The sequence below is a fragment of the Sinohyriopsis cumingii genome, chromosome 5, assembly GCF_028554795.1.
Source record: "Sinohyriopsis cumingii isolate HCF-2022 chromosome 5, ASM2855479v2, whole genome shotgun sequence".
NCBI lineage: Eukaryota > Metazoa > Mollusca > Bivalvia > Unionida > Unionidae > Sinohyriopsis > Sinohyriopsis cumingii.
The window spans coordinates 7672923-7694301 of record NC_142965.1 but is presented as its reverse complement, the minus strand read 5'-3'; the positions used below and the strand labels follow the sequence as shown (position 1 = coordinate 7694301).

Here is a 21379-nt window from a genome sequence, read left to right as displayed (position 1 = left end):
ATTGTATTTCTACAATACCTTCTTTGACTTCCTGTAACGCTGTTTCATTGTTGACAGTAACAGAAGAGTATCTGCTATTCTTTGCAGAACTTCTAAAAGACCAAATATCAGATACATTGACGTTGGCGTTCTAGAAAAGAAAATGCGTGCTAGTCTAATGATTCTGTTCAGTACTGGTAAATGTTGGGACCAATTTATGGACTCCTGTGCAAGATATGTAGACAAGAATGGCACTACAGCTGACTCAAAAAAGGATGCATCTTTTAGAACAATTATTAAAGTGTAACCTGAATGTTGCGCACAACGTGAAGAAAGAGCTTTTTCTAGCAAAACTACAACATTTATGAGAAGTTCTTCATCGTGGCAGCTGAACTTTATCATCTTTTTCAGCAATGTCTTTTCCTTAGATAACACATTGCAAATTTGACTCGGGTTTTCTTCTAAAAGTGATCTGACCTTTTCGTTTATTTTAGTCAAGACTTCTTCGTTAGCATCCTCGAAGGTAGCTTCTCTGGTTGTTTTACGGTTTTCTACCGTCCTTTTAGGAGTTTTTCCTCTACTTTTGGATGGTTTGGCAGATGCCCTAGAAGCTTCATGACAATGGTTACTGGTATGATCTCCTGTAGATGCAGTTTGGTGACACTCACTGTGATCAATCAACGTTCCATTCATTTCACTTTCTTCGGGTTTCTCGTCTACCGCAGAGTCGTTCATCACAACTCTGTCAGTCATTTGCCCAGAACGGCGTCCTCTTCCACCTCGCCTCCTCCTTCTGATTAGTCCATCCTCTTGCTTTCTTTCCTGTGCAGCTAAATTTGCTTCAGAATTTGATTTCATCATGAACAACCAATCGTCATCTTCTGACGGCGCTTTCCTACTAAAATTGTAATCCATATCGTCTTTTGATTTGCGTGTCTTTTCACTAACAGATGCCTCCAAGTTTTCTGAAAAATGATTTCCTTTCCTTCGCTGACCTTCCCTGGTTTGTCTGATGCTCTGATATCCGCGCTGGAATTCTGTGACTCGGGTAGAATTATCAGTAACATTTCCTGATGCGCTGGCTTTGGACCTTGTACGCGCGCTAATACGGGGAGTTTCAGTTCTTCCTGTTTGACCGTAACTCAATCCTGTCAGATTCTGAGCAGAGTCTGATCTTGGTCTAGTACCTAATGCTCTTATAATTTGTCTTCCTTGTATAGTTGTAGAAGAACCACCCTTTCTCGTATCCTTTTTATGCCATCCAGTTCGCATGGTTATTGTTTTCCGGTTACTTCGAAAGCTTTCTTCTTCAATGGCTTCCTGGTAAGGTCTGAAATAGACATTTATGGTAAACATTTAAGAATATTTTCGTGGGTCTACGAAAAAAAAAAACATACCCGTTTCATACTCTGTGTTGAGAGGATAATATCCAGAAAGTCTCCAAAATTCAAATCAGGAAATAACAGAGAAGCTATTTTAATGCATGCCATCATCGAGCAACGGCGTATCTAAATCACAATTACAATAGCATATTGTAAATTTATTTGCAGTTTTCAAAACTTCGGTGTCAACTCAGTTGGACTTGAAAAGTTAACAAATAAACTTTAGTTGTCTACATCATGAATGAAAGTTGTGCTAATTACACTTACCCAGGCACTGACTGTGCTGAACGTTTATTATCTTTCGCCTCGTCTTCTGGGTCATCCATCTCCTCTGGTTCTGAGATTAAGAAAACATATAGTTTCTAATTAATTCTTTGGACTACTCTGTCGCACATGCTCCACCACCGCATCATCCTAAACCAAATTTAATAACAAGATAAACATATTACTTTGACTTACTTAATAAAATTAATAAAAATTAAAACATCAATCTACAAATTAAATATACATGCTAATTTGGTAACTTTACATGCACAAGTTTCAGAGAAAATAGCTAGATGTAAAAATAACAACCATTGGATTCTATAACGATGTTCACAATGTCTTCCCTTTCCATCGATAATAACCTACCAGATAAGCGTATCCTTCAAAATTAAATACTAATATTTAAACGTTTTTCAAAAATGACAATATATATACAACAGTGGGTTTTGGAAATGAGACACCTACGTCTTCTTCATGCTTCACGTGCGAATGAAAAGTCTGCACTTTTAAAGTGTTAAGCTAACTCGGTGATTTGTGCTTCTGGTGTCGTGAAAACATTAAGTCGCGTTCACTTAGTCGATGCTTGCAGATATACATTGCACATACAGTTTGACTTTTTTGTTGACCTCATCGAATCGATAGAACAACAAAACAAAACAAGAAACTATATAAAATGAAAGAAGCCATCCTATGCACTAATGTGCAAGTAATAGAATCTAATCCATGTTTGTAGACAGGACAGAGAAATATAATCACGATGGAATAAGATTTGTGCCTGGACGAGGCCTGCCGAATCCTTAACATCTCTTTTCTGCAATAGTTAGATCTCCCCCAGTCCATCCATATATATGTGGAGATGTTTTATTCCACATGGCTTTCTATAATTGTCAAACTGTGTTAGATTTATGTCTGATTTGACAACGCATACGTCCCGCCTGCCCGTTTGTCACAATATTCTGAAACCAAAAGTATATTACAAAAAATGGAGATCATACCAATCTTAGCTGGTGATCACGTTGGATATTCGTGTATTTTAAGGGGTGGGGTAAGTTGACTATATATAACAACTAGAAGAAATATTACATATTCTAGACCTTTACCAACAGCAGCAGCCGCGAAGAAGAAGCTGTACGCTTGGTTCCCATGCACAATGGGCAGAACACCGAAATCCATGTATTGATAAATATGAAAACAAAATCAGTGTTGAAAATTCTGTTTGCTAACTTAAAAATGTTAAGACTTCCAATTTTCCTACTCTTTCACATCTCGTTTACGATTCAATATGAAATATGTTCCAAATGATCAAGATTTCCGTGGTGAATTACGTTCTGGAAATCACTAAATGTTTATAGGAACTGACATTTTATCATTAAATGTTTGTTAGTACGTTTGATAAGTGAAAGAACAGTATTTAATACAAAAGAAAATGTGAAAATAGTATCAGTTATCTCAGTCTTTTCCATTTACATTGTCTACATTCAAGAAGTAGATGAATAGTGCACCAACTATTTTCAAATACACAGAAAAAAAAATTCTTTACACGCACACCAGAGAGAGAGAGAGAGAGAGAGATCTGTATGCGTAAAAAACACAACGAATTATTGTGCATTGTTTATTTTTAAAACAATATTTTCTATTCTAAGGGCTGCAAAAACAAAACCCCGCTAATCATTTGCGTGTATTTCTCTTGTATACGTATTTAGAAAGAAAGCCTTTACTCTGAAGAACTCTTATATAACGTCCTATTTAGAACGTATGCTCTCACCCTGAAGCTACAAGAAATGGCATTGTATGTGGAACTATTTGAAACTATGTCAGCAAGAATACCGGAGTTATAAATATCACTCGTGTTCCGGAAAGACAATTGGCAGTGGCCGTCGAGGAGAAAGGTCAAAGTGGTCAAAGTGGTCAAAGAAGTGTATATTGACCGAAGAATATTATTTGCATGTCATGTTGCATGACAAGGAAATAATGTTTGCAGCCAAGCAAGAGAGTGCTATAAACAAAATTTCAAATATTTTACATCTGGGAAGGAATGAAACTTCATTTTTGAAATTAGTGTTTATTACAGTCATGAAGGAACAAATAAAACAAGATAGACTCTAACTTGCCAATTAATGCTTCTTTTCCAACCCCAACCCAATCTCTCTCTCTCTCTCTCTCTCTCTCTCTCTCTCTCTCTCTCTCTCTCCGAGTTACTTCAATATAAGAAGTTTTAGAAAATAGTTTTCATTTCAAAAACTACATATGATTAACGTAATGTTCTGCTGAAAATGTTGCAAATGAAGTTTACTGTTTTAATTATAAGACAAAATGTGATATAGGACTGTGTTCGTAGAACACTGATTCCACAACACCTTGCCATAAAAAAACTGACTTAGTCAATGAACTTAACCAGGATGAAAAAGACGAACGAGCAGACGAACAAAGGTAACAATATATATATATATATATATATATATATATATATATATATATATATATATATATATATATATATATATATATATTGTTTTCTTTGATATGGCGGATCAATGCAAGATATTGTTTCCTACAAGTGAACAAGTACTGATGCACTTCAATTTCATTTTTCCTACAGAATGTAAGGTCAAATAATTAAGTGTTGGTCCTCTTAAACAATGTTCATCGGTTAAATAAGACTCACATTTTTGTCAGACTGAATAATCATTCTTAAATGTATTCGTGCCCTTCTCTACTTGCACAGAGTGATGAATGTAATAGTAATACATTGCATAATGCCACTTTTGTGGTGCACTTCTTTTCTACGTTAAAAAGTCGCTAAAAATCCTGATCAAAAATAAATATTAATGTAAAACTGACAGGCCTCGCGATCACCTTGCAGTCACAAGACAGTCACAGCAAAACATGTCATCTTTTGTATCTGTAACATATATGCCCAAATTGGAATACACTATATAAACACTAAACATGATTTTACGTTTTGAATTTTACATTCTAACGGGCTAATCACTGGCTGCTCGGCCTGGTGTCGGGATAATGTGACTGGGTGGGACATCATGCCACATGCCTGCGGCATGATGCCCCAGTGCTAGACATCAATATTAAATATCACACTGCAGACATCGTAGCGATATGACTGAAACATTGTTAAAGCTACGTTAAAAATCTAAATCACACATACACACACACACTGGCTGCTCGGTGTGGTTTTGCCTCATTAATATTCATGTATTATTTGAGTCAGAATGGGTATTATAACATTGCAGACAATCTCTCTCGATCTCGATGAACGAACAACAAGCAATTAATTAACTTCTTAAACCCGCACGCACACCTATCTACCTTCCTGCTTACCACCAGTTCCTGGCTACCAAACTACATACCCAGCTAACGTAATGCCTTGTCACTTATGTACCACCACACCATCATACCCACCCAACGTGATTCCTACGCACTTACTGACATGCCTAGCTACATACTTATCTATTCATATATGTAGATATATATCCATTTGGCTGAATAACATAGCTTAGATTACAGGATTCACAATAGTCAGGGCTTCTATGCAAACATAACACTGTCTTGGACAATAAGCACTCCTTTAGAAAAAACACAAGATATACTGAGTAACTTAAATTCATCTCCAAATTCATATCAGCCACGTTTGCAGCTCGTATTTTAAAGGGAAGAGACATTTCAGGACTATATATATATATATATATATATATATATATATATATATATATATATATATATATATATATATATATGTATATGTATATATATAGTATGTACGTTGTATCAATGATATACCACGAGATGTATACATTTTTCATTAGAAGGAAACGAGGTTTACCGAGTTTCCTTGTAATGAAAAATGTATACATCTCATAGTATATCACTGATACAACGTACATACTATATATATATTTTATTTATATGACTCACAAATACATATATTTGCCCTTTGAACGGAGTTTAAGATTGACTACAGGAAAATATGTATTGACCGAGTGGATGAACTCCTCACATCCCTGTCGAGTGTATCAGCTGCAAAATGTGGTTCTATGCCTTTTGTGCCTATTCATAATCACCTTTGCTTATTGATAAATTGATTGTTTTCTTTTCTGAGTTTCTATTTTTCTTCATGTTGATGAAATCAATGTAGTACACACTTATGATTTAAACATGAACTGTGTTTTTTTTATGAAGAAAGCAGGGCACTGCAAACACATGGTTAGCTATGCCATTCACATGAACGCTCAGCCATTCACGTACCGGCGTAAGGAAATTAATGTGAAACAGAAACTAAGCGAAATGATGAACTAACAAAAGGAAATTGAAATACCTTAATATATTGAATACATTTGATCTAAGTCATTATTCTGCTTTAATAACAGTACTACCGACCATAAAACTCTCTCTCTCTCTCTCTCTCTCTCTCTCTCTCTCTTTGGTCGGTTTGGACTTAACTTTTACCATCATAGTCCAGAGACATCGTGGGATGACACAAGCGAAAATCTTGTACGCTTGTAGTTTCATAGATTTTCGCCCGTATCTTGCTACGATGGTCGAGAGAGAGAGAGAGGGGGAAAGAGAGAGAGAGGGCGGCCTTTGGACATTTTCATATTTAGTTAGTAATAATCGAATTTTAGAACATTTTAAAAGGTTTAAGAAACAACAACAATAAAGCATTAACTACGTTACAGTATATGTGCCTCGTAACCGACAAATTTAACTTATAATGCCGACAGCCTATTGCTATTCGTACGTTAAAAATATGTCCGTAGGTTTCACGCGATTAATGATTATAGAGCCAGGCAGAAATTTGCAATAGGTTATCCATATTTGTGAGATTCTACATTAGGCCACTATTTTTGTGGATTTATAGCATCTAGGACAAATCTTATGTGATGAATTTTGTGATCGAATCTTCATGGTATTAAGCAGTGACGTCATTTCAACTTGGGGGAGGGGGCAAAACTTGATTAATGCAAATATCAACGCGCTGACTCAGGCTGAATAACACATTAGAGAGATAGTAATAGCAGGGACGTCATTTCAATTTTTTTCGGGGGGGGGGGGGCCAAAACTTGACGGGCTTGTTAATTTTCGTATATAGGCTACAGCAATTTTACAGAACATGCAAATTCGGGGCAGGGGACATTTGCCCCCCCCCCAGCCACCCACCCCAAATGACGTCCCTGGTATTAAGTTAAATAAATTATATATCCACTTGTATAAACGAGAAATTTAATATTATTGTATGTTTAATTATTTTATGTAATTAATTTAATTTTTAAAGAACACAGCTGCACATTAAAATTTGTGTCATGTTGTGGCAAGTAATGTGCTTTGTCTAATGACACGCAATGAATATATATATATATATATATATATATATATATATATATATATATATATATATATATATATATATATATATAACACATTTGCCACACCCAACCCCCAATCAATAAATTATATGTGTCTTTGCTTGTGGCACTGGTCCTGTTCACTGGTTTCGACATCCCACCGAAACCAGTCGTTTGATCGTCGACGTTAAATTTACATATCTGCTACAAAGAAAGTAAATATTTTAAGGCTACACTGTGTTGAAATATAACACATCCAAAATAAATAAAGAACGCAACTTACAACATAGGTTATGTAAGCAAATATATATTGCTTTCACAGTTTTAAATAACTGTCGACAGATATGTCTATAAAAGTCAAACATTGTCACTTTTCATACGTACCCTTTCTGCCGTTGGATCCAAATAAAAAATATGTCCTACAGCTAACTAATGATAAATTCCCGTCGGTTGTTGTTATAAGACCCAACCAGTTTTCATAGATCAGCTGATCCCATGAATCCCGTCTGACGGCTGTCTTTCTGTGATTGGCTGGGATAAAACTCCGTATTACATTTCCAGGAATCTCCGAACTTCTGGTTTTCGAAAAATGTATAAGAGTCCTACAAGTGATATGTTACGTCAACTCCTTGACCCCACTAAATTCTAGTGAAAATGTACTCGATAACAGATAATAGAGGGACTTATTGTTTTAATCCATATTTTAAGAGTTATGTGTCGAGTTGGCTTAAACGGTATTAATTTCAGACATAACCATAAAAAGTACATCATATTGCATATGCTTCTGGAAACATGAACATGTTTGTTATTTTTATAAAGACTACTTTTTTACATGTCATGTATTAGTTGCCTTGTACAACGACGCTATGCATACACTTAGATACACTAAGGTAATAGAAAATCCCGATTGCTTATCGTATTGCAAGGTTCATCATAACACTGGTAGATAAACCTTTTAAGTACGGCTATATAACAGGAAAACAGTTAAAATCATGCATTGTAATGATTTCAGACCAATGGTAGTACCTAGGTTATATTATGGCAAAATTTAATGCGTAAAAACCCATTATTTAATTAACTGCCACAATATTCAAAAATTTATATATAATTTGTTTCTAAGACTCTTCAAAAAAAAATTTAAAACAACCCATCATAACGTCCATGAGGGCACATGCTCAAATGTCTTCACACCACAATTGTCATCTAAATAAGAATATATGGACTAAATTGAGTTGTGGTCACTTATGTAATTGGTCAAATTGAGTTGTGGTCACTTATGTAATTGGTGAATATTTTCAGCTTCACAACTATTTGAGGAGTGCAGGCAAAACGAAGAGTATATTAAATCTTGATATGATATTCATACTTTAGGTTTGATTCTCGTCGTCTTTAAGAATTTCTAGAAAACAGAGACAACTTTCATGGTCAAACACTGTTTAGACAAGGCGTGTCGAGTCGCTTTTCTAAAAGTTAAACTTGTCGCGCGAGTAATTGATTTTACGTAACTAGGTTTGGATAATGTACGTAACTAGGTTTGGATACTGTACGTAACTAGGCTTGGATACTGTACGTAACTAGGTTTGGATACTGTACTAAGATTTCTTACTTTTCGATACATCTTGTCCAGCGATGAAATGATACTGTACTAAGTTGTCGAACCATGAAATGATACTGTACTGAGTATTCCTACTTTCGTTATATCTTATCGCGTGATGAAATGATAATGTACGAGGAATTTCTGCTTTCGTTACATCTTGTCGAGCGATGAAATGATACTGTACAATGAATTCCTACTTTCGTTACATCTTCTCGAAATGAAACTGTACCAGGAAGTTTTACTTTCGTTACATCTTGTCGAGTGTTGAAATGATACTGTACTAAGATTTCCTGCTTTCGTTACATCTTGTCGAGCGATGAAATGATACTGTGCAATGAATTCCTACTTTCGTTACATCTTCTCGAAATGAAACTGTACCAGGAAGTTTTACTTTCGTTACATCTTGTCGAGTGTTGAAATGATACTGTACTAAGATTTCCTACTTTCGTTGCATCTTGTCGAGCGATGAAATGATACTGTACAAAGAATTCCTATTTTCGTTACATCTTGTCTAGTGATGAAATGATACTGTACAAAGAATTCCTATTTTCGTTACATGTTGTCGAGTGTTGAAATGATACTGTACTAAGATTTCCTGCTTTCGTTACATCTTGTCGAGCGATGAAATGATACTGTGCAATGAATTCCTACTTTCGTTACATCTTCTCGAAATGAAACTGTACCAGGAAGTTTTACTTTCGTTACATCTTGTCGAGTGATGAAATGATACTGTACTAAGATTTCCTATTTTCGTTACATCTTGTCCAGTGATGAAATGATACTGTACAAAGAATTCCTATTTTCGTTACATCTTGTCGAGCGATGAAATGATACTGTACAATGAATTCCTACTTTTGTTTCATCTTCTCGAAATGAAACTGTACCAGGAAGTTCTACTTTCGTTACATCTTGTCGAGCGATGAAGGGCAAGCTCTATAGGAGATAAGTAAGAAGGAGTTGTCTCTCTTCAACTACATGGGAAATGCATGTGAGCTCTGACGAGTTTTGTATTTTACAGTAAACGAATCCTTCAAACTGCCATTTTCATTTCAAAAGTACGCAGTATGGGAGTACATTTGTTGGATCTAAAAAAAGCATGAGATAACCTAAGTGAGTTACTTCGAATTATTCATCCCCCATTTTATTCTGATTCCTACTACCAACAAACATGTGAATGTAAAGATAAAACTAACAAACAAGCGTTTGGGTTCTGCAATTAAATTCTTCCTTCACCCCACTTTACAACAGTCAATGTATGAAAATGTACATATTAACAATACAAAATCTTAACGGCATGGCAATATCCAATATTTTTCAGGTCCAGGGATCAATTTGCCTTCGGTACCGTCACATCTGTTTCGAACCCCTAATTGATGATTCTCTTTTCTCCTCCACATCACAATCAGACTCTGTATTAACAAGGTTTGCAGAGCATAATAGATCATAACAATTTGTCACTGTAAATGCAAAGTCACGTTTAAAAATGTATTTTCAATACTTTTTCTAAGCATAAAGACAAACTTACAAAATTGATTGAAATATTGTAATACTATCTTCTATCCATATTAATACAGATTCTCTGATGTTTGAATTTTGGATCTTGAATTAGAATTCAATATTTGTGCTGGCTTAGCATAGCATTTGCACACAGACTCACGGGTTACAACTGAATCGCTACTTCACATCCCTCATTATGCTTTAAATTTTGCATGAGTTTGAAATTCAAGCGTTCAAATAATATTCAATGAGTCTACTTTTATATTAAGCAAAGTTCTAGAAGCTCTGTTTCCTTGACCTGACCTGAGTTTCACCTTGCATTGTATAAATTTTAAACTTATTTTAATAATACGATCTTAAACTTGTACTGCCTACTGTTGACTACCTCAGTCTTGAAGCAGACATAATCGCAGACAAAATCGCAAAACCTCAACAATGCCATCGACCTCGGACGAACAACCAAGTATTCCAGTGGAAGGTCCTGATCATACACGGGATAGCAGGGCTGTGTAGCGAGCACATTACCACTGTACGTTTCAGTTTCCCTTACATGAAGAAACAAACGTTTGGTCAGCAGAATTTTCTACATTCTAGCAAGGGGTTTGTCAAAACTCGCTCACATAAAAAACACTTAAAAATTCAAAATGATTTTTTTTAGACAACTTTGAGCATCCACGTATGGGTATATTTCCAAACGATGTAACACGAGGACATATTCTCAAGCTTGACTAAGCGTCCCATTCATTAGAATGAATCCCCACCCATTCCCCAACCATTAAGATTAAAACGGATCAATCATAAGAAAGAGAGAGACATGAAAAAAGAGAGGAGTTTCCTATGATACTACCGCTCCTTCGAAGATCCCAACATTACTATTTTAACAGTAGAAACCAAACATTTCAGATTAAAAGAGTCAGAAAGAATGAGAGACGGACAACCGAACAGACAAATACGACAGACAGACATACGTTGAGTCTGACACGCATACGGACAGATACAGACTTGAATAATAAAGGGACAAATTTGAGTAAAGTTACGCACAAATGAACAAGGAGTACATATAAAATGAAATGCATTTTTAGCATATGAGAACTCAAAATAAAATGGAAAGTTCCACAATTACATACTTGTCTCTATAAGACAAACCGAAAAATTTTCACCAGAAATATAAAATAGACTATCGAATATACCCCTCCGCGAGCGCACACACACACACAAGGTCACTGAGCAAATTCGGAGAATGTAAAGTTCTGGATGATTAATGATCGGTTTAGTAGATTTAAAATACAACGTTACAGATGAGATAAACAATAAAACAATGTTAATACTAGGACACAACTCTCATCTATGATCTATTGTGTATTCAATACACGTCAGTAAGTTGTACATGTCTTCGGGTTAAACAGCAATCTAGTCGACACGTAATTGTTGGATTTTGTTTGGCATTATTTACAGAAATGAAGGTCATACGAGAATTTATTTCGTAGCCATTGCATTATTAGATTATATGCCCGGGTCTTAATGGAGATAGTTCCTGAACTATAACCATTGGATTGGCAGAATTATCCAGCATAGCAAAGTGCCTTTCTTGCTTCCAGTATATGAATTATCACGTAATGATGGAATGGTATACAGCCATTCAGTAATGATGGAGACATACATGACAGTCAAATTAGCACTTAGAAAATTCTAAATTTGTCTCCATTATGGTTATTCTTTTATTACTTACAAACTGTGCTCGAAACGTTATCACTAGATAGCTTTGAATTACTTTTAATTGATCCATACAGCCATTACATACATACAACATACATACATACACACACACACACACATACACAAACACACACATACATACATACATACATACATACATACATACATACATACATGCGTACGTACGTACGTACATACATACATACATACATACATATCCTTTTGCACTCATACATTAAGCGTGCTAATTGTTGATTAGTTAGATGGTGGACGACTCACAAATGCTCGCAGTTGGGTATGTGCTTACACATATTGAGTTGGTTGATAAATACAGGTATATGAATACGTATACAGCTAGACATCAAACCCAAATTCGGTATAACCATCGCTAACGATATTTAATGAAATCACACTTGATACGTATGTACTTTTTGCTACTTTATTCGGGTGTAATAATATTTGTAGATACAACCAAATAGCGTGTTACAAAATTTCAAGACTTACTTGTGCCTTTTAAGTAGTTCATTGGAGGTATTTTTCTAGCTGTTTAACATATAGAATTATAGTGATGAAATCCAGAAGTATGTGTTTTAGATGGTTTAATTACGAATATATACTCCAAATGTAATATCATCTATGGAGTAGACTGATTTCCATTTTTGGGGGCAATCGGCAGACTTAAAACATTAAATCCGTAAATAATACACACCGAATCTAACAATGCATTTAAATTATCCTTATACAAAAATCCGAAAATGTTATGAAAATGTCCAGTTAGCAAGACCAATACAGATTATTTTTTTAATACACACACACACACACACACACACACACATATATATATATATATATATATATATATATATATATATATATATATATATATATATATATATATATATATATATATATATATATATATATATTAAGGTCATGCCTCCAACAAGTGCAGGATGAAAATGAATGCCCAAACCATGACTTTTATTGATCTAGTTTCTTCATCGTTTCATTTCCCAAGCATTTTTTTGAGTTTATATCTAATATTTCTCTTAGTAAACTCAAACTTACATCCACTGACGGACAGAAAAATGTCCACAAGTAATAAACGTTTTTGCTGTTGTGAACACTGCTGTTTCCTTATATACAAAAAAAAAAAAAAACGTTGATTAGAATAAAAACGTTACTGATATATTAAAGCCGCATTCACTTTTAACAAACGTTATATCGTAATTCAAAGCAAAATGTATAAATCTGTTACCAGTTAGTAAAAACAGTGCAAATAAAATTATCCTTGTACTACGAGCAATTTACGATGTCGAAGCAACATCATTATTCGAGCGCAATACACTAACAAGTGTCAAAAACGAGGTTAACAATGGGGCACCTTATCTAATACCATAATCAGCGCTTAACCGCCCTGCGTCAGGCAAACGATTCATTTTGGTGACGATCGTGGGAATGTTCTTGCAACTTAGTGGAACACAATTTAATACGGCGCGTCCGAACGCCATTTAGCGCCACTAATCAGCAACCGAAATAAATATGAGATATTTTTTTACATGAAATTCGATAACTGCCAAACTTTGCCGTGCACGAATGATACGGGCATTTCTTAATGAGATTGCTTGTTACTGAAGAAGAGTAAGACTGATTAACGTGATCAAAACGGCAGCAGACTAAATTTATTTAATTTATCTCCAATACGTCGTTAAATAGTAATCAATGTTGAGTAAAGCTTTTGGAGAAGGCTTGGAAAACAAATCTGATATTTTCTATGTCAAAAATCATAAGCAACCAAACAACCTCACCAGTTCAAATGCTATAAAGCAATTAATAAAGAACAACAGGCGATATAAATTTTTCCAGTAGCCACCATTTGAGTCACGGAAGTAATGAGTTTAAGGTACAAGCAGAAAATGTTCTAGAACAAATTCCTCTCTTACTGCCCTCTGATTCTAGTTAAAAGGAAACAGCCTAATTTTGTTCGACCATGACAGTATACTGTATTTGTCCCATCAGTCAATGTCCTGAATGGTTGTATGGGAAGATTATCTGATTATATGAATAAACTTTTCATGATATGTGATCCCCCACTCATTATGGCACTTTGGTTATCATTATCAATGAGATGACGACCACGGTGCTATTGCCCGGATGGAGTAAAGGCTGGAATAACAAATACCTGAGCAGAGATATAGAACAGAACAACACAAGCCCCAGTATAAAATATATTGCGATTTAATCAATTACATAAATAAAATGAAGCTGAACATGACATTTGAATAATTCAGTTTCTCTTAGATATTACAAAATTTATGTGAAATTGAATCAGCCGTACTGCTATACCGACAGAACAAATTTCATCATATAATCGAGTGATTGATCGAACTCAAATTGCCCGCATGTTAGCCTCACCTGGTTGATTCCGCTCTTTACCAAATCATTGTTGGTGATAGGTCGGCGTTGACGTATTCTCTCTCTCTGTCTGTCTGTCTCTCTCTCTCTCTCTCTCTCTCTCTCTGTAGCCTCCTCGGGTCATTATCTATATTGGTTGTAGGTGTAGACGTAGCTCTTGTCCACTGTGCAGTACAGGTATGGAGCTATTTTCCCCTTCAAATAAAAATATAACGAGCAACCTAAATACGTGTCAAGTTTTTCTACTCCTGGGAAGAAAAAATATTTCTATTCTTTTTATGTCAGATATTGTCTATTGTAAATCGACTGAACTAAACTAATTATCAGAAAATTAATATCTTTTCTTGTCACTACTTGCATTTCTACTGGAAAATGACATAATTAGACCTATTCGATAACCATTACACCACGCATGGGTTATACATTACTAGCTGAACTGTCATTCGACACGCGTTCTTAATGTTAACATCATCGATTCTCAGTTGAAAAGAACTCCAACCTTAATTACACAAATGAATTAATGGACTTCACTCCTTGTACTAACAACTTTAATTTGCTAATCCATTGTAAAATCAGTTCTTAGCATACACGCTATGTATCATTTAAGAAAGATACATTAATTCCCACAATTTGTATCCTACAGTACACGATTTCTATTACATACAGGTCACTAAATCCGAACTCATAGATATAATACATGAGTCATATAATATTTGAAGCAAAACATGTAAATCCTTAGCTTTCGAACTCAAGTAAAAATTTATGAATGAATTTAAAATGAACAAATAATTACAAGCTTACATAAATGAACATATAGTATGTAATTTATACTAACCTTGTGCTTTACTGAGACTCATTTTTACTATTCTACTGAATCTCTCGCTTTCGTATCCTCAACTTTCCGATACACGTCCTCCGGACAATCTAACGAGAACTATTTGTTATTTCCTGGAGCTAAACACTGACTTGTCTTAGAAACTTAAACTGACTAATTTTGCGAGGCCAATTTCTTAAAACCTTGAATTTCTTCTGGCAACACACACACACACACACACACACACACACACTCGTTTAGCTTTGGCGATCAGGATTACTTTCTCTAACTGTCAAAAAATATAACACTCCCATCGGAGTCAGAATAATTCTCTCTAGACTGCCTTTAATAGGCATTCTGGAAAATATCATTCTATGATACCTGTTTCAAATGACTTTATTTCCCGAAATATTGCTCTGATTTGTCTCAACTCTGTCATTTTCCGCTATTGACCTTACCTTAATATTGGTCACTTCCATCTGTCTGACTGTTATCTGACGGGCTGTATTTAAAATTCAATTCATGCCCGAAATAGAGTTTATCCCATCCCTCGCAGTCAGCAAAGTATTGCGAGAATAGCTCACACGCTAAACTGAATGGCTACTTAACATGCTGACCACGACAGAACGTAACGCAAAAGCATCTACAAAGTTCTGGACTAGTTGGATTCCTATCAAAACTATCGATTCATGAAACCAATACAGTAGAAGAAAAAAAACGTTATAGGAAAAAAAATGAAAACGTGCAATTACAATTATTTTTGTTCCTTTGATATTGGTTAAGCATTTTTACTACTGAAGTCTTTCAAGACGTTATCAGCGAAATAGCTAATTACCGTAATCAGTATCAATTTTAAGCGCTGGAATGTTCTATTGTATATCTTATAGCAGATTGTGCCACAAGAAAGATCAAATTTCGAAACTTCTAACTTTAAAATGCATAATATCGAAGTTTGTTTGGTTCCCTGCTTGCTGGTCCATGTGATTTGTTGGCTAGATTGATGTCTGGTTGGCTGATTGGTTGGTTGACTAGATTGTCGTTCGGTTGGCGATTTGGTTGGATATTTGGTTTGTTGGTTTGTTGGTTTCTGGTTTGTATGTCTTCCTCTCTGGCTCCTTGCAAGGATGGAGGTGGTAGCTAAATGAAGGTCTGCTACGGTCCTATCTAGAATATTTGCAATATGTATACAAATCTTCTGATTTCTGAATCCGTAAATTTTCTGTCAAATCTATCACAATGCCACAACTGTTACGTTTAAGTTGTATTGGAACATATTGACATATTTTCGAACCAACTTTTAATAACTCACATGACACATATCCCAATCTCTTTCTAATTAAATATCACTTCTTCTTTTTAACAGTTGCTCAGACAAATAAACATGCTGACAAGAAATATATTTGATTATTTTAGAAATATTGGTCTATTATTTATAATTGCGTGCTCGTATTGTATCATCAGTTCTAAGTGCAATCCTTGCAACCTGACATGCAATCACTTCGATATGCAAACACCTCGATATGCGGTCACCTCGATATGCACACAATGAAGACATTGTCTACACCAGAGACTTCCAGCCTGTTTTGACTGGGGTCCGAAACCAGATGACCTGCTTAAGGTCACGGGCCTCGTCAGCATGAACAATTCCTTATAACTAATTATGCATATCAATAAAAAAAATGCATATTTTCACTTGGACTGTCTACATAGGAATTTGGCCGCATGCGACCCGAGGGTTGGACAGGCCTAGTCTAGAACCTCAACTTTCCTACTGACTGAACTTTGTTCAATTTTATTTTCTTCTGTGCAGATAAATTATGAAGCAGAACGTTAAACTATTTTCAGGACTTTAAGGGAATAAAAAGCTGATTTGAAGGAGCACAGACATAACGAAGTTTTGTAAACTTGTTTTATTTTGGTTGGAATAGTTTTTATGCGCCCAGTTTTTATGGCCTTAAATAATCAGGCACAGCACATTCTGTCTATATGGTTGTAATATATGTGCATGATGAAACCTTTGTGGTACTGGAAGATAGGTAGGCCATTGAAAGCCGATATGCTATACATGAAAAGACTTGACTGTGACCACGTCTCTTCTCGACATCAGGTAAAGTATGGCCTTACAACCAGACATACTTCGGCTTTACCTGATCCATAGTCTTCAATTTTATAACAGAATAATCACCATTCATCACCTCTGTGCCGGTTAAAATTACACTATATTAGATTGGATAAAATAAGATTAGATCAATTTATCTATCGAAGACGCCAAGGAAAGAACGAGACCTAATTTATATCTCAAAATTAAATAACGTATGTCAGCGAAGAGTTTCATCGCCTGAAACTGGAAACGGGCTTGGGCAATTTCGGAGCATTAGTCTGAGAGTCTGCTGTTCAGGTAAAGATACGATTCAGATCATTATTAACCTTAATGGACTGTGCCAACATTTTATTTGGCAATTACGATCCCATTACTGTACTGAGAGACTGGGTCGTCTTTGCTCTCTAGAGGCAAGTAGATTACACCTGACACAGGATGTTGTAAGTAAAAGAAAAACTAAAACTGACAGACAATCAGATACCAGCTTAGGTGCTAATAAAACGGTAATCAGTCTGGGTTTGTGTTCATATGCACTATGTAAAATATATACAATATGGTGTCATGACAGGGTGTCGTGTACTTTTTGAAACGAATCTAAATTCCAGTCTTTGTTTTATTTAAATGAATTCATAAAGTAAATTGAGAAGCTTCATTGCAACTAAATCGACACACTTTAAAGGAACTAGGAATAAGTTCGTGATGGTCGGCTCGGCAAAGAGTTAATGTATAATTTCAGAAAAGACTGTCAATATGTACGGCTTAACGTGAACTCAAAAACACATCTCGAACACGCAACATGGAATAATAGAGCTCATTATAAGATAGGTGGGGAACACATTACTTAAAACTATAATGATAATCTATACTTGTCTGATATTGTCTCATTATTAAAATAGCTTCACTTTTGCATGGTCAGCAACAATTGTGCATCTCGTGCAATGTAGTCACCGATATGTAGCTGCAGTATGTATATGCATATCACCTGTATATATTTGCACATTACTTACATGTACCTGCATATCACATATATACATATGCATATTGCTTATATGTATCTTCATATTTCTTGTATGTATCTGCATATTACTTACATGTATCTGAACATCACCTATATGTTTCTGCAAATTAATTATATGTATCTGCAGGTCACTTATATGTAGCTATGTATCACCTGTATGTATCTCCATGTCACCTGTATGTATCTTCACCTGTATGTATCGGCATATCACTGTATGTATATTCATATCACTTACACGTATCTGCATATGACCTGCATTTATCTGTATATATTATATTGTATGTATCTTCATATTAGTTATATGCATCTGTATATCACCTGTATGTATTGCCTCATTCTCATCCATGTAATTCATATTACAGTAAAGTCTCTGAAGTAAATTGATAGGCAATATTGAACCCAATGAACATTTGTATATAGAATAGCTATGAGAACACGATTAACATTGGTACTGTAGAAACATACCAAGAGACGAATCTGGACTAGTTGCAATGAGCGCAAGTACTGAAAGAGAACAGCAACAAGGTACGCAATTTTAGTTTCACGTAAGATTCTATTATTTGATTGTTTGTTTTATGCAAATGTGTTTGTTTTGACTAGGTCCCATATTATGAATCGTTTATTAAATTTCATGGAATGTGTTGATGTTAGAGTTATTATGGAATTTATGTTATTCAATTTCATGGAAGTGTCGATGCTATAATTGTTATGCAATTTACCTCCAAATTTTTCAGTTATTAGTTTATTGGTAGAATTGCGATCCAAACGTTCATATGTGTAGGATTTCATAGGGTTATATGAAATAACTTCCTTTGTTTGTTAGGACGATACAGACTATCATGAGTTAACGATAATTACTTAATTATATCTGATTTTGTAATGTTTGAATAATCTTGTAGGTTAACAATTGTTGTGAGTTACAATTTGTGAAATTACATGCAATAGTAATCGAACATGTAGTAGCATATGTAAAAGAATACAGAAATATTCGATAGACGCTCACGTGGTAATTTAAGACCTGTCGCTGGACGCGAGGTTAATGTCCTACCGTACTAAGTCAGAATTTACGCAATGTGTGGACAGCCAACATGCTCTGAGTAACGTGAGGGAATTGTATGTACCTCTAGAGAGTAGGGTTTATAGAAATTATGGGGTTATTTTGTCCTTTAAGGAACAGCTTTCTGAGAGAGAGACGGGAGAGAGACGGGACAGTCTGAAGACAGAAGTTCGAGGAAAAGAAAAACGACGTCAAAATACAAGGACCAGGAAGTCCATGAAGGGATATAGCATAGAGCTTAGGAACGATGAACTAGGATGACGTTGATATATTGTCAAGGAACGGAAGGTGATGTAATCAATCGTAGACATTGCGCTCTTTTCATCTCTCGTTATGATGATAATCTAACTTGAATTGGAATTGCCGTGATTAATTTTTCTAATTAAATTTGTTATTTTCTTGTCAAAGGGGGCTCGTATTGTTATATTTCTTCCCAGTATTCTCGCTGAGTTCTCTTTTAAAATTGTATTCTTCTTTCACTCCCGCCGGGCTAAAATATTGAGTGTGGTCATCCTCTAGATAATGCCAACCAAATCCAATTAGCCACCCCTCTTACTAAGTGGCGAGGTTACAAAAGAGATGAAGATGAAATGTAAGTATGCTCAATACATGTACAAAATATAATGTAAGTATGCTCAATACATGTACAAAATATAATGTAAGTATGCTCAATACATGTACAAAATATAATGTAAGTATCCTCAATACATATACGAAATATAATGTAAGTATGCTCAATACATGTACAAAATATAATGAAAGTATGCTCAATACATATAAAAAAAATAGCAAAATATTAAAGTAAAGTTGCAACATTCATCAAACGTATTTCGAAAAGAAAAGCTGGTGGTTCAAACATGACTACATATGTAACATCCTGCATTGAAACTAAATATTTAGAAGGAGAAATTAGAAACTTGGTATGCCGCAACACTAAACCAAACTGTACGGAAATAAATCAAATCATCCTTGATATCTCCTACCTAACACATCTCTCACGACTCCTTTTTCAAAACTGTTTGCTTGTTAATAGATTACCAACTTAACCAAACGTTTTGACTGACTGGTACTGTCCATACCGACATATATTAGTACAGCGAAAAGGAAGACAATGAAAATAGACCCATTACAATAATTCTGTCTTGCACTTTTAGACAGAAACAAAGTTGGATTAGAAGTGGCAAAATCTGTGAAAGAAGTTCTTTGCATTACTGGAGTAAAATCACTGCAAAATTCATACTGAGATAGGTTTTTTTTTTATAAAAGAATCTTATTTGTCATTTCCTGAACAATGAAAGTATGCTGCAAATATTGGAAGATGATTTTTGTTTGTGATTTCAAAGTGTTGTAAATGCATGAAATTATGTTTTATTATTTGTTGAAATTGCATATGACCCAATTACAGCTAATTAAGTACGCAATCATGACTTTTCAAGGTTAACATCAGTTTGTGAAACGGTCAAAAGATGAAATTTATAGGTCAGTGTTTATATCAGGTGATGTACATGATGATGATACAAACTTTCCCATTAGGCTTTGTTTCAGTTATCGGCAATATTTCTTGCGGGGTAAGGGGTATGCAGGTTTTCTACTGAAGACATGTATCGCATGAAAATACAGGTTTTCTACTGAAGATGTGTATCGCATGAAAATACTGGTTTTCTACTGCATATGTGTATCGCATGAAAATATAGCTTTTCTATTGCATATGTGTATCGCATGAAAATACAGGTTTTCTACTGCATGTGTGTATCGCATGAAAATATAGGTTTTCTACTGCATGTGTGTATCGCATGAAAATACAGGTTTTCTACTGCATATGTGTATCGCATGAAAATGCAGGTTTTCTACTGCATGTGTGTATCGCATGAAAATACAGGTTTTCTACTGCATATGTGTATCGCATGAAAATACAGGTTTTCTACTGCATGTGTGTATCGCATGAAAATACAGGTTTTCTACTGCATGTGTGTATCGCATGAAAATACAGGTTTTCTACTGCATGTGTGTATCGCATGAAAATACAGGTTTTCTACTGCATATGTATATCGTATGAAAATATAGGTCTTCTACTGCATGTGTGTATCGCATGAAAATACAGGTTTTCTACTGCATATGTATATCGGATGAAAATATAGGTTTTCTACTGCATGTGTGTATCGCATGAAAATACAGGTTTTCT

General features: G+C 35.0%; 1 protein-coding gene across 1 annotated transcript; it reads right to left on the bottom strand.

The window, feature by feature from the left end:
• Nucleotides 1–3: 3 nt before the first annotated feature.
• LOC149798588 (uncharacterized) lies at nucleotides 4–7455 on the bottom strand. The gene is made up of 3 exons (XM_089957408.1): nucleotides 7367–7455; nucleotides 1629–1698; nucleotides 4–1309 (listed from the first exon to the last, which is right to left on the bottom strand). Exons 2-3 carry the CDS (start codon nucleotides 1685–1687, stop codon nucleotides 10–12), a joined length of 1359 nt encoding a protein of 452 aa, XP_089813534.1. The 5' UTR covers nucleotides 1688–1698; nucleotides 7367–7455; the 3' UTR covers nucleotides 4–9.
• Nucleotides 7456–21379: the final 13924 nt, after the last annotated feature.

Bases quoted from the DNA above. Each gene is read 5' to 3' on its own strand.
- LOC149798588 (XM_089957408.1), bottom strand. From the start codon at position 1,687: ATGGATGACCCAGAAGACGAGGCGAAAGATAATAAACGTTCAGCACAG. The intron at 1,310-1,628 runs GTAAGTGTAATT...TGTCTATTTCAG, and splicing joins TCAGCACAGTCAGTGCCTGG to ACCTTACCAGGAAGCCATTG.